The sequence below is a fragment of the Pituophis catenifer genome, unplaced genomic scaffold, assembly GCF_029215685.1.
Source record: "Pituophis catenifer annectens isolate HBS135680 unplaced genomic scaffold, rPitCat1.0.hap2 SCAF_2, whole genome shotgun sequence".
Taxonomy (NCBI): Eukaryota; Metazoa; Chordata; class Lepidosauria; order Squamata; family Colubridae; genus Pituophis; species Pituophis catenifer.
The window spans coordinates 269,310,036-269,325,490 of NW_027256882.1; the positions used below are offsets into that span (position 1 = coordinate 269,310,036).

Genomic DNA, 15,455 nt, shown 5'->3' on the forward strand with positions numbered 1-15,455 from the left:
AAGTTCAGTCTTTCTGTATGTTAAAGAATTTTATATTCTCTCTTAGGTTCACTTTCTTTCGGGTCTGTAATCGTTCTCTAAGTATTTGTTTGCTGCTTTTTTACCACTTTAAAGAGTCTATCTTTTTGGAGTTTCTTTTCTTTGGGGTTAATCTCTAGTATAGAAGTTGAAAATCACCTCACTCAGATCTAGTCAAGCTGTTTTCCAAAGCACCTGAAGGCCAGACAAGGAATAATGGATGGAAACTGATCAAGGAGAGATTCAACCTAGAAATGAGGAGGAACTTTCTGACAGTGAGAACAATCAACCAATGGAACAGCTTGTCTTCAGAAGTTGTGGGAGCTTCATTACTTGAGACCTTCAAGAAAATATTGGACTGCCATTTCTATATCAGAAATTGGACTGCCTACATCAGAAATGGTGTTGGGTCTCCTGCTTGAGCGGGGGGTTAGACTAGATGACCTATAAGGTCCCTTCCAACTCTGTTAATCTGTTATGTGTTATCTGTTATGACAGTCCACTGTTCACACACTGCTCCAACACATTTCTTTCTTCAGTTGTCCCAGCTTCAAGGCGGCCATAACGGCCACCTCTCCTCTTTGCTGTCGGATGGGAGGGTAAGCCTTGGATCAAGCAGGAGAGTTGCCACTCTCTGCAACCTACAAGGCGCTCCTCCTTTCTTTTTCACCCTTCAGGGTGACTTTAGCCCTTTACGGGGCCCCAAACGAGGAGGGTTCAGCCTAGGTTCGCAGAGCCCTGCTCACTATGACTGTCCCGCAGCAGCGCCATACCAGAAGTTCAGTTTGGCGTTGATTGCCTAGTGATCCTCCACTATTTTCAGAGGTAAGCAAGTTCAGACTTCCTTTGTATTTGTTAATCCCTTATTATAAAATAGGAAAAAGATATTTCTGCTGAACAACATATGCATGCAAGCTTCTTCGCTAAAGCTGTTACGAATTCACACCATATCAACCCAGGACCTGTCAGGGTTCCAAGTAACAAAATCAAAACTCCGAGGCAGGCATCTTCCTCAAAGTATAGATTTATTAGAGATGTCATATTGGCACATCTGGGAAAAACCCGAATCTGAAAGCCCCACATTTTCCCCACCCAAAGTAAAGTCAAAGTTCCTTCCCCTCAATCCACATGTGTGTCCAGTGGTCCAATCTGGTCAGTGTTCCAACTCTGTTAACTTATTTATTTATTTATTTATTTTGTTGCATTTCTATGCCGCCCCACTCCCAAGGGACTCTGGGCGGCTTACAACAGAGAATAAAACAATGCAACAATATCCCATACAAAAGTTAAAAGAAGACATTAAAACATTAAAACGTTAAAACACATACACTCCAATTTGTGGCCGGGTCTCGCAAGATCACTATAACAAGATCAACTTCCAGTCACACCTCCCCAGGTGCTGGCAAGACGTCCTTGATTCCCAGGGGAAAGAATGTGGTTATGATTATACACCATATGTTATCTCCACTTCCTCCCTCCCATTCCCACAGCTTGCCCAGCCACCGCTGTGGCAGCCCTGAAGACTCCATTAAAGATGGCTCCAGGGCTGACAGGACCACTGTTTATACGTACCACTTTCATGGAAGTAGATACTGATGGAAGTTGGTTTTTTTATTTCATCTTTACATAAAGGGTATACTGAAAAAGTATAGTATCTATAGTCTTTAAAGATTCCTGGAAGAAAACAGACATAAGAGAACGTTACCCTTCTTTCAAGGTTGCTAGCAAGAATTCTATTAATTGCTACTTTCACACTACACTGCCAAGAAAGGCAGAAAAATAAAACATGTGAGTGAGAGCTTCAAATCATTAGTAAAGCTTTTACCCTTGTACTGTACCTAATAAGTATTCCCAAATCCAGGGGGCATCCATAGGGAGGAGGGGAATCAAAATGGCAGCCATGTCTGTGTAATTAAAGCCACAGCTTTTTTTATACATGCTATAAAATGTGCCGTAGCATGTAAAAAGTGGAGGAACTGCAATCATGCAGTTGCAACCACCAGGGTATTTTTGACCCCTCCTGCCCACCCCCGATGCAATTTGCCTCTGTATTACATCTGCCACACAGATAAGTTAACATACCAATCTAGCATAAAAATGATTTACAAATATTCATTTCCCTGCTGAATATGGTAGAAGTAGAATATGCAGCGTGAATCAAGATGAACAAGCCATTTCCAAGAAAAATCTTCTAAACTAGGTTGCTACATTTAGGACTAACTTTATATTCTTACTAATTTTATTCATATGCGTATGCATTTACGCATATTTTCAGGCATATTTTCCAAAACTTGCTGTTCCCACAGCCCCAAGCAGCAGATAAGCAGAAATCTCGTAAATGATATATGGAAGGCTAAAATCCTTAAATACAAAAGTAGCTGCAATTAAGCCAAAAGCATTTAAAATTGAGAGAAAACCAGGTCAAAAGCTTCTATTATTAGCTTCTGAAGAATCGACAACAGCCTGGGAAGATGTTTACCTTATCTTTTCCCTGGAACTAAGTAAGAGCAATGCCTGCTGTGGAAAGTGAATCCCAAGCCAAAGAGACTATCAACAGACTCAGAGAGTCCTTCCCATTTTGATTGATATCTAAGACACTTTTGGAACTGCTGAACTCTCTTGGCAGTGGAGCAGAATATAATTACATGAAGCAATACATTCAAAACAGCCATTTATTTATGCCAAAAGTATTGTGTGTCTACTGAACGGCATAACCTAATTTAAGCAGCAATGGAGGACAATCTGCTCAATCTTCAGAATACTTCAGAATAACAGAGTTGGAAGGGACCTTGGAGATATTCTAATCCAACCCCCTGCTCAAGCACTCTAGACAATGGCTGTCCAGTCTCTTCCTAAAAGCCTCCAGCGATGAAACACCCACAATCCCTGAAGGCAAGTCATTCCATAGGTTAATTGTTCTCACTCTTAGGAAATTTCTCCTTAGTTCTAGGTTGCTTCTCTCCTTGATTAGTTTCCATCCACTGATCCTTGTCTTGCCTTCTGGTGCTTTGGAAAATAGATTGAGATGGAAGCCTCTGAAATATCAGAGCCTCATGTCGCCCCTAGTCCTTCTTTTCATTAGACTTGACGTACCCAATTCCTAAAACCGTTCTTCATATGTTTTAGCCTCCAGCCCTCTATCTTTGTTGCTCTTTGTTTTTCTTTTCTGAACAATCATTTAACGTAATGGAATGTGAAAATGACCTTGGGAGATGGAGCAATGAGATGCTGTCTAGGGAATTGTCAAATAAGAGGCAGCATAATGGGCATAGCAAGAAACTTGGGGGATTCTCCCTAAGTTATCAGGCTGTAAAGGTGACAGTGGAAGAACTGTACTTTCAGATTTGCAAAATTTGTTAATGTAAGTTTACAATTAGGCAGAATTAACTTATCTGACCACTGGTCAAGAGAAAGGTGTGTTTACAATTGACAAGTTTATTAAGAAATTTAAGGAACAAAAGGCAAGGTATAAGGCAGAGGAAGGACATGGCAAAAGTAAGGATGGTTTGCAAATATAGAGTTGCATAGTGGATGATCTTGGTTTAAATTAGACTTAACTATATTTATTTTCATTTTTCCTATCTCATGCCTTTAACTTCTTAATTTCTTACTCCTTCTCTGTACTTGGCAGAGGTGAGGTTGCTTGCTCTTAAAAAAAAAAAGTAGCACAATGGATATGTTTGTGCATTGCTAATTCCCAAATAAATCTCAATGTCTTACAATTTTTAGTATCAGAAAAATGAGAAGGGAAGATAGGACACAATTGAAAAAACATACTGTAAATAAAGACAACATTTAGAAGCACTACCTCCCATAGTATGCGCAATTAGCCTTAAAATCATACCTTTGGGGGAAGTCCATTCTGTGACATTTGTTATCCTATGCCAAGATCGCTTGTTTGCACCTTTCTCCAACGCATCATGCCATTCTATAATATAACTGTTTATTCCTGAATTTGTTGAATCCCATGTCAAAAACATTTTGTCTTGTAAAGCAGAAGCCTTCAGACGAGTAATTCTTTTTTGTTCTACAAGAATAATTGCCAAAGTTAACTAGGTAGAGTAAATGACAGCAATTTAAGCAATGATTGTTAATTGGCAATGCATGGCAGGGGTGATTTACAGCAAACAGAAACAGAAAACTATAGCGTGATAATATACATTTTAAAATACTGAGAAAGGGTTTCATGTTTCCTTACAGAAAATGTGGCAACTTAAATTGGAATACAGGTAATTCTCGAATTAGGACCACAATTCAGCCCAAAATTTATGTTGCTAAGTGAAACATTTGCTAGGTGAATTTTGCCCCATTTTACAACCTTTCTTGCCACAGTTGTTAAGTGAATCTCTGCAGTTGTTAAGCTAGTCACATAGTTGTTAAGTGAATCTGGCTTCCCCATTGACTTTGCTTGTCAGAAGGGGATCCCATGACCCCAGGACAGTACAACCGTCATAAATATGAGTCAGTTGCCAAGTGTCTGAATTCTGATCACGTGACCATGGGGATGTTGCAACGGTTGTAAGTGTGGAAAATGGTCATAACTCGTTTTTTTTCTGTGCCGTTGTAACTTTGAATGGTCATTAAATGAATTGTTGTAAGTTGAGGACTACCTGTACTTATTATCACTACAGGATGCAAAAATAAACAGTAAATAGAGTGAAATGTTCCAATTACAGAGTGAAAAATGTTCCAATTACGGAACAACAGTGAGGTGATTACAGCATTTCACCGAGATCTTTCTCTAAATACTCAAGACTGCTCGTATCTAATGGGAAGGAAACATTTTACATGCATACAGAATCTATGCAAATCCTGATGGTGAAAACAACCCCAAAGTTAAGAATGGGAAATGCAAAAATTAAAATTAAAAAAAATCAACTCAGCTGATCTCTCAGATGAGGATATTAAGCTATTGCATATCTCTTTGGCACAGATTTTTAAGTCACAAATTTCTTTTAGCCTTTTTACTAATGTAATACTTAAGGCAAAATGTTTGGTCATTCAATTGTTCCCCAGTAAGCAGGAAAAGAGACAATTTTGCGAGTGACTTTTTTCCCTAGAGGTTTTGTGGGTCAATAACACTGAGGCACACAAAACTACTACAGATATTCCTTGAATATTGTTCAGAGAATTAGACTTGTTAACAACTTCCTCCCAAATGAAACGTTGTATCTTTTGCAAATTTTGCAAGGAGAGCCAAGTTCTTTCTAAACCACATAGGAAGAAACAACTAAAAAGATAGCAAGAGGGACACCGACGATCTTGATATCTTGAGGAAGAGGCGTAAGACAATATCAAAAGAACTTTAGCTCCTGATAAGAAACCAACTTGTGTGATGTAGTCACAGTTATAGAAAAATAGCCAGGGGACCTCACTGAATGAGAATGCACTCTCTGTCATACTCATGGTGAAGCATCAACTGAAGGGTATACCTGATTTGCAAAACTAAATGGGTCAATGATAAAGGAGAATATTTGTAACCCAGGGTTGAAATGAGGGGTCCTAAGTGGTCTCTGACATTGGCTATTTTCAGATAATAATATTACTTAGTTTGGGTAATGAAATATCTGCAAGAAACCAAGCTCAGAGACCACCAAATGGGGTGTCTTTACTCTTCATTTAGCCAAGAAGATATACTAGATTCAAGGATGGACTGCTGGGGGTTTGCAGGGGTTCGGGAGAACTTCTAGCTAAGATTCTGTGCAGTTCGGAGAACCCCCAAATCCCAGTCCTGGCTGGCCACACCCATCCCGCCCTGCCCCTCCCCACACAGCCCGTTTTGGATGCAGGTAAGTGCAGGGCGCGCACAGAGGCTTGGGGAGGGGAGATACATACATATATTTCAGTTTACTATTTTATTTTTGACTTTTTGACTCCTGGAGTCTGTCTGTATAGTTTTCTTGGCAAGCTTTTTCAGAAGTGGTTTGTCATTCTCTGATAAGAATCCATATAGTTAGCAAGCATTCTCTCTCTTTCTCTCTCTTTCTCTTTTTCTCTCTCCCTCCCTCCCTCCCTCCCCCCTCCCCTCTCTCTCCCTCCCTCCCTCTCTCCTCTCCCCCCAGGGGTGGGTTCTACTTACTTTTACTACTGGTTTGCAATGGGAGCGCGCACACTTCTGCACATGTGCAGATCACCCGTGATGATGTCATGGTGGGTGGGCGGAGCCTCCCGCCAGTTTTACTACCGGTTCTATAGAACCGAACCGAACCGGGGGCAACCCACCACTGTCTCCCCCCCTCTCTCTGCTGCACTGCAACAAAGCACCAGTAGCACATAAGTAGTAATGTAGTATACAGTATTTAAAAAGCCCTTTCTGAGTCTGTGTATATATGTGTGTGTTGTGTATATTTGCATAAACATACCTATAGTTTCTTCATGTTTTGATGGAATTCTAATAGTAGCTTCAGGAGAATCTCCAGCACTGTTATGAGCAGTAAAACTGATAGTATAGGCATCCTCCATCAGGCTGAGAATGACAGGCTCATTCTGATTGTATTTTTTTTCAAAAGTAGTGTTGACACGTTCTGCAATGTATTTTACTGTATAGCCAGTTATTATTCCTGAAGATGGGAATTCTTTATGTATCTGGTCAGTACATAGTAGCAATTAAGAAGAATAAACGATTAAACGTGTATAGGACTGGACTCCTGAAGATATAATGCATGAATAATACACACAATAGTAAAAGAGGCACTTGAAAAGTATTCACATGTTAGGTGCAGAATTATAGTTATTCACAGTTCCAGGTAATTTTGTACCGTACAAATGTGCAAATGATTAAAACTCATTTAAACATTTAAAAAAACAGAACCGTTAAAACCTAAATCGTTAAACAACATAAATTAAAAGACAAACATTTGGATTTTTTTCCCTCCGGTGTCTTTAGGAAGTCAATTTAGATCCTGTGAAAGCTTTGTTAATTAAAGAGAACAATTTGTTTCCAATTGATAAACCGCTTCTGGGTTTTATGCTTGAAACAGAAAAAAAAAATTAAACTTTGATTGTAGGTTTTGATTAATTTGCTGTTATAGAAATGGTATCTACTAGAAATGTAAAACAAAAAGTTGAAAGTGAAACGTTTTTTGTAGTCTACTGCACTGAAAAAAAAATCAGGTCAGTGCTTTTTTCCCCCTTCTTTATCCTTATGCTCTTTTCCTTTTTTCCTTTCCCTTTATTTTCTGATTTTTGTTTCCTTGTATTTTATAATAAACCTTAATTTAAAAAAAAATAAAAAAATTAAAGCTTCCTTTGGAAGAATTATGCAAAGGACCAGAATCTTAGGAATCAACATCATCAGGTTTTCCAATGAGGCCAATTTGTATCTACAACATTACATACAACCACACCTTCACCAGCTTCCAGGACTAGTAGCTACTACCGGTAGCTATATATTCTCATCAGCAATTGCAGAAAAACTACATAATCTCTAAAACATTAATCAGTGTAGGATCTTTTTAAACCATTTTTATTTAAACAAAATGTTATCTTAGTCTTTTTAGCCTAAAGCATGATACTGTGAATATCATCATTTCATTTTAAGAAATCCCAATAACCAGGATTTCTCTGCTTTTGATAAACCTTGAATACCATCTGTATCTTCCTTATCTTTCCTGTTTCTCATTTTTTTTAAAAAAAAAAAAGCTGTACGCTTCTATGAGAAATGAATACCCTCTTAGATAATTCTTCTCAATTCTTCCCTTCTTGATTCTTAAAATAAACCAATAACTTGTTGAAAGGAATTTAGAATAAGACATTTAAATTCATTCCTTTTCCAAAGTCAATGGATATGAATTTTGCTTTCACTGGGAAAGTTAATCCAAGCAAGGAGATAAACTAGACTTTGAGTTTAAAACTTCTACATATATAGTTTTAAAGGTCTACTGAGAAATAAACCAGAATATTCATAGAAAAGAAACTGGATCTTTAAATGTCTTGATATTTGTTTACCTTCCACAAAAGATGCACATTTCTGGTTCCATTAGGATAAGTTTCAATTACTCTCCATAAGTCTACTTTCAAAGGAGCTGTTAAAAACAAATGAAACAGAATTGTAAAATATGAAAAGAACTGATTCTTTCTGATCCCTTGGATTGGTATCATTTCCTTGTGTAGGTTAAGTAATGCTTAGTCTTCTCTAACAGCAAACAGACATTGCACTTAACAAGAACACAATGACACTCCATTCCAGTTATTCTAGTAACTGGATATGTCAGACCATCATGACTGAATAACTGGAAATACTTAATCCAAATAAAAGAGATCTTTCAAGATTCATGTTAGCTCTTCAAGGTGATGACAAGGTGACACCAGAAGAAATACTAGAACTCTTGAAAACTAATGGTATCTCTCCCTGACTTCCTTTCATACCAGAAAGAATCAAGGCAAAGCTACTTTAGGTCTATTTCTTCTGGGTTCCCCCCCCCCATTCTGAGCCCATATTCTTTTAATGGCGTTTGCATATTTTCTCCAAGGTCACTTCTGTGCCTCTCTGCGAAAGAGCTACATCTCATCTGCCAAACAAGTTGCTCTAAAGGTAGTCAGTTGGGAAGAAGTGCTCTATAAACACACACACACACACACACACACACGTTTGTATGTGTGTATGTATGTACGTTTGTATATATTGTATATATACAGTGAACTCAGCTTAGTTGGGTTTTAGCTGAAGAATATATATGTGGGGGTGGGTGTGGGTGTGGGTGTGGGTGTGGGTGTGGGTGGGTGTATTATTCAGCTAAGACCCAATTAAGCTGTGCTCGCTGTAAATATACAATATATATACCATTATTCATGCAGGTTTTTAAATAATTTATAGTTTATTTTTCTATTTATTGAAAACATTTATATAGCCACCAGTCTTCTAATCAACTCTGGATGGCTCCCAAGGAAAAGTTAAAACAATATATTTAACCATATTAAAACTATAAAATCAATGTTAAAATATTAAAAGCAACAAAGAGCCGAGGTGGCGCAGTAGTTAGAGTGCAGTACTGCAGCTACTTCAGCTGACTGCTAGTTCAGCAGATCAGCGGATCAAATCTCACCGGCTCAAGGTTGACTCAGCCTTCCATTCTTCCGAGGTGGGTAAAATGAGGACCCAGATTGTTAGGGGGCAATATGCTCTTTAGTATACTGTCTTTGGTGTAAGCCGCCCAGAGTCCTCGGAGAGTGGGCGGCATAGAAATATGACTAATAAAAATAAAATAAAATAAATAAATAAATAAAGACCCCGGCTTCAAGTCAAACATCTAATCTGTAATTATCCGATCTTAGCCCAGCATATGAGGAAAAAGCCAGGTCTTCACAGCTTTATGGAAGGCTAGGAGCTGTGGTGGTCTGCCAGCAGCCTGTGGAGCTGGCAGCAGTCGGACAGTGAGGAGGCTGGGGAGGAACATGGGTCAGTCCTGGAGTCTGGGGAAGGCCCGGACAAGAGCTCTGCGTCGGAGGCAGAGATGGAGCCAGGGCTATCTGGGAGTGATGCGCGGACTCTGAAGCCCCCAGAGTCAGACAGCAGAGGGGCAGAGGAACAGGAGGAGCCTGTTCCTAGTGCACGCATGAGAAGAGCTGCCAGAAGGCAAGAACAGCTAAAGCAAAAGGGACAACTCGGGAGTAAGGCCAGGAGATGACTGGCACCTCCCATAATGCTTAAAAGAGAAGCAAAGGCACTTGGGCCTTTTGTAGGAAAGCAATGTTGCTAACTCTGTTTCTAGTCGGCATCTCTTGTTTGTTTCTGAACTTCATGGGGTTTTGCCAAGTAAGGCCTTTGGCAGGGTGTCAAAGAAGATAAAGGTTGGTGATTATCCCGAAGGACTTCTTCCGAAGGACTTGTTTTGCAATTAATTGGGACTCAGCTGGGAATGAACGTAATTCTCAGCTGTTATAATAAAATAGGTTTGCTTAGGACTAATTGTGTATGGTAATGATTCAGTAAGCCTAGGTCACAACAGGAGCCTGCCAAACATCCAGGGGAAGACTATTCCATAGGGCAGGGGCAGACAGCTCCCAACAAATGTCAATATTTAGGAGAAGGAGCATGCCCACACTCTCTGACTTGATAGTACAGGGAGACCTGCTCTTTTGCCATATAAGGCTTTAAAGATGATGACCAACACCTTGACCTGCACCTGGAAAGAAATTGGAATCCAATGCTGTTCACACAACTGAGTTTTTTACATGGGCAACCTTAGGGGCCTGCATTACTGTGTATGCTGCTCCATTCTAGACTAGTCAAAGTTTCTGGGTGATCTTAATCCAAAGTAATTCAAATAGGAGGTGACTGATAGTTCTTTAACCTTTATTAACTATGGCTAGAGATGTTTAAATCTGCAAATGAAATCACTTTGCCAAACTTAGCTCTGTTTTTCTTACCTTGTTCTTCCGTTATCTTTGTTACTCTGTTGCTCCAGTCACTCCATTGACCAAACCCATTAACCTTACACCGAACAGCAACTGTATAATTTGTAAAATTCCACAGGCCAGTGAGATTTAAAGATTTTTCCTTCTCTACTCTTTTAAGCTGGACATCGGCATAGGCCTAAAAATAAATAGAATTGTTGTTTCAATTATCATGGTAAAAGCTTACACCGAACTACTACTGTATAATTTGTAAAATTCCACAGGTCAGTGAGAGTTAAAGTTTGATTTCTTTTATCTTCTTTCAACTGGATGTGGATATATACCTAATAATAAACAAAACTGTTGTTTCGATAACCATGATAAAAAAGAATAAATATTGTCATACATCCTGATTTCCCTAGACACAGCTTTTTTTTTTTCCAGCCGATGAAAGCTCAGTCCAGTTGGGAATGGAAAATATGGTCTCTATTTATATAAGACAAGCTTTTACTTCACTAATTGAGAGTGACCGGTAGTGGAGGAGGGGTTTTTTCTTATCCTGAATGATAAGAACTGAAGCTCTTCCTTGCCATTTGTCACATTGTACAAACATTACTGATAGATTTGCCTATGGACAGATTTCTGCTGGAGGCATAAACACTTTTGAGCTGTACAATCATCAACATCCAGGCTTGGGTGTCTTCTGATGACTATTCAAATTAATTATTCCCATTAATTTATTTTCAAACTCTACTCCAAATTTATTTATTCCTCAAACTATTTTTTCCTATTTCCAATTACTCCAATTACTTTCCTTTATTTTACAACATTTAGCACGAATATTTCATTCTTATTTTCTGTTTATTCCATCTTTTAATTATCCTCTCCATATTAAAAGCCTCTGATGACCCCAGCTGAGTTGCCTGATCGGCAGAGGCTTTTTTTCCTTTTAAAAGCATTTTTTCTACAACCTCTTCAGAGGTTGCAGAAAAAATGCTTTTAAAAGCCTCTGATGATCCCAGCTGAGCCGCGCGATCATCAGAGGCTTTTTTTTTACTTTTAAAAGCATTTTTTCTGTCAAAGAAGTTGTAGAAAAAATGCTTTTAAAAATAAAAAAAAGCCTCTGATGATTGCGCAGCTCAGCTGGGCAATGGGAGGGGCAGGGATTTTTGCTACTGGTTCTCCGAACCACCCGCCGCCATCGCTACCAGATCGGGTCTGAACCAGGAGCATTTCACCCCTGTTGTAAAGGTTAAAAACTGTGGAAAGAAATGACTACATTATTTGGGGATTCAACAGGCAACAGAGAAATTGGAGCACAGTCAAACATCCACAATAGATTTCACTAGAGTTGACACAGGTGGACTTTATAATTTCCAAGGTGGTTCCTACTTTTACATTCTATGATAATCTAGTTTCCAGCTTACTACCATAAGCCTATTATCACTTCACAAATGCTAAACACTGAATGTCTCCTCATCTAATATTTGAGTGGAGTTGATCTTCATTCAAAAGCATCCAGAGGGGAGAAAGAGAGAAATACGAACATCTTCATCATGATATACTTGTGTTAAATATTATGATGCAAAATGATGCAAATATACACATCACCTCATTTAGCTTGTTCGGGACACCACTATCTTTATTCTCACTTGGGGATGAAATTAAAATACTTGGGAGCCTCATTCTCAATGCCATCATCTAAGGAACTACTTACTTCTGCCATCATCCAAGAAACTTCTTACTCTATTTTTAATTGATTTGTTAAAACTTATATCAATTAAAATTTGTCTTACAGAAGTATTTTTTGTTGTGGCTTGGTACCAAATCTGGCACATAAAAGGATCAAAATTTGGTTCTTCTGGGTTTCTTCTCAGGTCAACTCTTAACATTTCCTTCATCCCTTTTACTTTCACTATTTCAGGAGGATCAGGTTTCACTAGAATTGAGAAATGAGTGGTAAACTTTCAGAGGTTAATGTACAATTTAACTATAGTCAGCAACAGTTTAACAGTTTTACAGTTTTACAATTTAACTATAGTCAGCAAGGAGCCTTGGTGGTGCAGCGGACTAAAGTGCTGTTAAGTAGCACTTAGCTGCCAGCTGCCTGCAATTACTGCGAGTTCAAATCTCACCAGGCTCAAGGTTGGCTCAGCCTTCCATCCTTCTGAGGTAGGTAAAATGAGGACCCGGATTGTGGGGGCAATAAACTGACTTTTTATAAAAAAGAACACTGCTTGGGGGGGCCAAAAGCCCTACTAAGCAGGTATATACAAAAGTATGAATGCTATTGCTTAAAGCATTGTAAGCCGCCCTGAGTCTCTGGAGAAGGGCGGCATATAAATCGAACCAACAAACCAATCAATCAATCAATAAATAAATAAATAGAAAACATCTTAATTTAGGGTGAAACAACTAGATGGGAAACCCAGGTCTGTAGCAATCATTCCTAAGAACTATACAAAGTGACCAAATTCACCTAGTACAAAGCTGTATCAATGAAGGACTGCAATATTTTTATCTGTGTTCTGCCTAGTATTCCAGATATCCATAGAGAAATGCCATTCAAATCCATAGTTAAATCCCACTCAAGAGTTTTAGAAATCATCTTATTGCACAGATATCCAGGGTGCACAGATATCCAGGAATGAATTATCATACTTCATCCCAACAGCAACTAGAGAATGCAATGAAGTAAAAATTGGCAAGACTGTGGATGGAGTGTTGCAATATAAACCCTGTCCCATTTGAATGGGCAAATGGGTGCCCATACCCAAGAGACAGATCTTGCATCACAGACTCCTTTTGTAGGAAGTGTTGCATCAGCTCCTTCATTTCACAATTGTAACAACAACAAACTATCAAATCCCTCTATAGCAGGGCTCTCCAAGCTTGGCAACTTTAAGACTTGTAGACTTCAACTCCCAGAGTTTAAGACACAATTCTTAAAGTTGCCAAGGTAGGAGACCTCTGTTCTATGGGGACAAAAAATACATTTAACATATTTTGAACATCACATATGTATTCCCTAAATTACAAACTTAACGGAAGCACTGCAAATTCGAATATAGAATAATAAGATTGGAAAGTCTTCTAGTGCTACCGTCCCACTGCCCAAGGCAGGAGATCCTATACGGTTCTGGACAAATGGCTGTCCAGTCTCTTCTTGAAAACCTCCGATCATGGATCTGCCCCTGTCAGAGGCAATTAGCCCCGTTACCTTCCTGGGTAATTGCCTGGATCGTGGCATTTTCCTTGTGTATACTCTTGAAAAATAAAACCAGAATACATCTTCTAATTAAACTCATATTTATTGCAAAGAAGAAAATAAAACATCTTACTAATCTAAAATAATTAAAGTGTTACATTATGGTAAAGTTCCTACCAGCTACTTCTCAGCAGCCGGACTTCTCTTGGCAAGAGAACAAAGAAAAGTGTGAAGTAGAAAGAAAGGAATGCGGATATGTGTAGTATCAGTTACTGATAAGAAATTTTGGCAAGCTACGGAAAGTCTGACAGTCCAGAAATATGAGCTCAGCTGGTAAATATAAAAACGCAGTGACAGCCCCAACTTCCAGAAGCATATTTTTTTCTGTGGATATACTACCTTATGGAAACCCATAATGATTTGAAAACCCACCTCCCCCAACATTTTAGCTTTTCACATCAAGTCCTGACTTTTTATCCATATGCTGAGATAGAATGAGAATATCTGGAACTGGTTGTAAGGCATCCCAAGGGGATGTTTGTGATGCTGAGTTTTGTTCTTATGGTTTCTGATTTTATAATTATTGCTTTTGTTGTTAAGAGTTACCAAAGTTCTGTTTAAGAAGAGGGAACACAAAAATATTTTAAATGAATGAATAAGTCTAATAAAGGAGAATATTTGTAGTCAGGTTTGAAATGAGGGGTCCTTGGTGCTCTCTGACAATGACTGTTTTCTTGCAGATGTTTCATTACCCAACTAGATAACATTATCAGTGCTAGTAAGTTTGCTCTTAATTTATATTCTAGTGGCTTGCCCTGTCAGTGTTGGGTCAATGTTGGTGGGAGTGGTCTTGGAGGGTCTTTTGGGGCTATTAGCTTTTTTTGGCAGTTCTGTTTGGGAAATCGTTTATTTGTTGATTGTTGGATTGATGTTAAACTTGGAGTAAATCTGTCCTATGCTCATCTGGATGTTGATTGCTGGTGGGGAAGTATTTTGGTCTTTTTGTTCCCTTTTTGGCTTGTTGACTTAACAATAATTTTAACCGAGAAATTGTGACCATCCTAGACCAAGCCAAGACCAAAAAAGAGAAATTCTAGAGAATTTCTAGAAGCCTGGCACTCTGACAAATTAAGCATCAATAGACATAAACAATCTCTACATACTGTGCAAAAGAGACAATCAACAAGCCAAAAAGGGAACTAAAAACCCAAAATACTTCCCCCACCAGCAATCAACATCCAGATGAGCATAGATTAACTCCAAGATTAATATCAGACCAACAAAAATACCCCCAATCAAGGAATGGCCAAACACACTAACAATAAATAGCTCAACCAAAGAACATCCAAGACCCCCCCTATCAATACTGACAGAGTAAGCCACTGGAATATAAACTGAGAGCAAGTGCCACTCAATACTAGCACTGATGATGTTATCTAGTTTGAGTAATGAAATGTCTACAAGAAAACAAGCTCAGAGAGCACTGAGGACTCCTCATAAATAAATCTTTTATTAAGTCAAGAGTTGACTTACATAGGTGGTTCACACGCTGGGGAGTCAAGCTGAATGCTTCTTCTCCAAAGAGTTGTACTTTGACTTGTGTAACATAACTCATAGATGGAATGTATTTTGCTATACATGAACCATTTTTCATTGTACCATTTTTGTCATTTGCTGTTTTGCTCCCATTGCTGAAATACCTAAAGAAAAGTAGATTGTTATATTAAAAAAATCTGAATTAAAAAAGTCAAAGATCAAGAATTTTATCATGAACCAATCATAGAGTTTTTTAGACCTGACACAATTTAGGAAAAAAATTAGGCAAATTTTGCCTTTCATTTACAGATGTGATGAAACCCCATGGGTTTTAAATAAATAAAGCATAAGTTTTTCT

At 38.5% G+C, this 15,455-nt stretch overlaps 1 protein-coding gene across 1 annotated transcript in view; it reads right to left on the bottom strand.

The window, feature by feature from the left end:
• IL31RA (interleukin 31 receptor A) overlaps nucleotides 1–15,455 on the bottom strand; it is a 35,882-nt gene that overhangs the window by 16,642 nt on the left and 3,785 nt on the right. The window contains exons 3-9 of the mRNA XM_070935879.1: nucleotides 15,095–15,261; nucleotides 12,150–12,292; nucleotides 10,387–10,552; nucleotides 7,966–8,042; nucleotides 6,381–6,603; nucleotides 3,863–4,045; nucleotides 1,591–1,692 (exon numbers count right to left, since the gene is read on the bottom strand). Coding sequence (XP_070791980.1) covers nucleotides 1,591–1,692; nucleotides 3,863–4,045; nucleotides 6,381–6,603; nucleotides 7,966–8,042; nucleotides 10,387–10,552; nucleotides 12,150–12,292; nucleotides 15,095–15,261 — 1,061 coding nt within the window. The remainder of the gene's footprint in view (nucleotides 1–1,590; nucleotides 1,693–3,862; nucleotides 4,046–6,380; nucleotides 6,604–7,965; nucleotides 8,043–10,386; nucleotides 10,553–12,149; nucleotides 12,293–15,094; nucleotides 15,262–15,455) is intronic.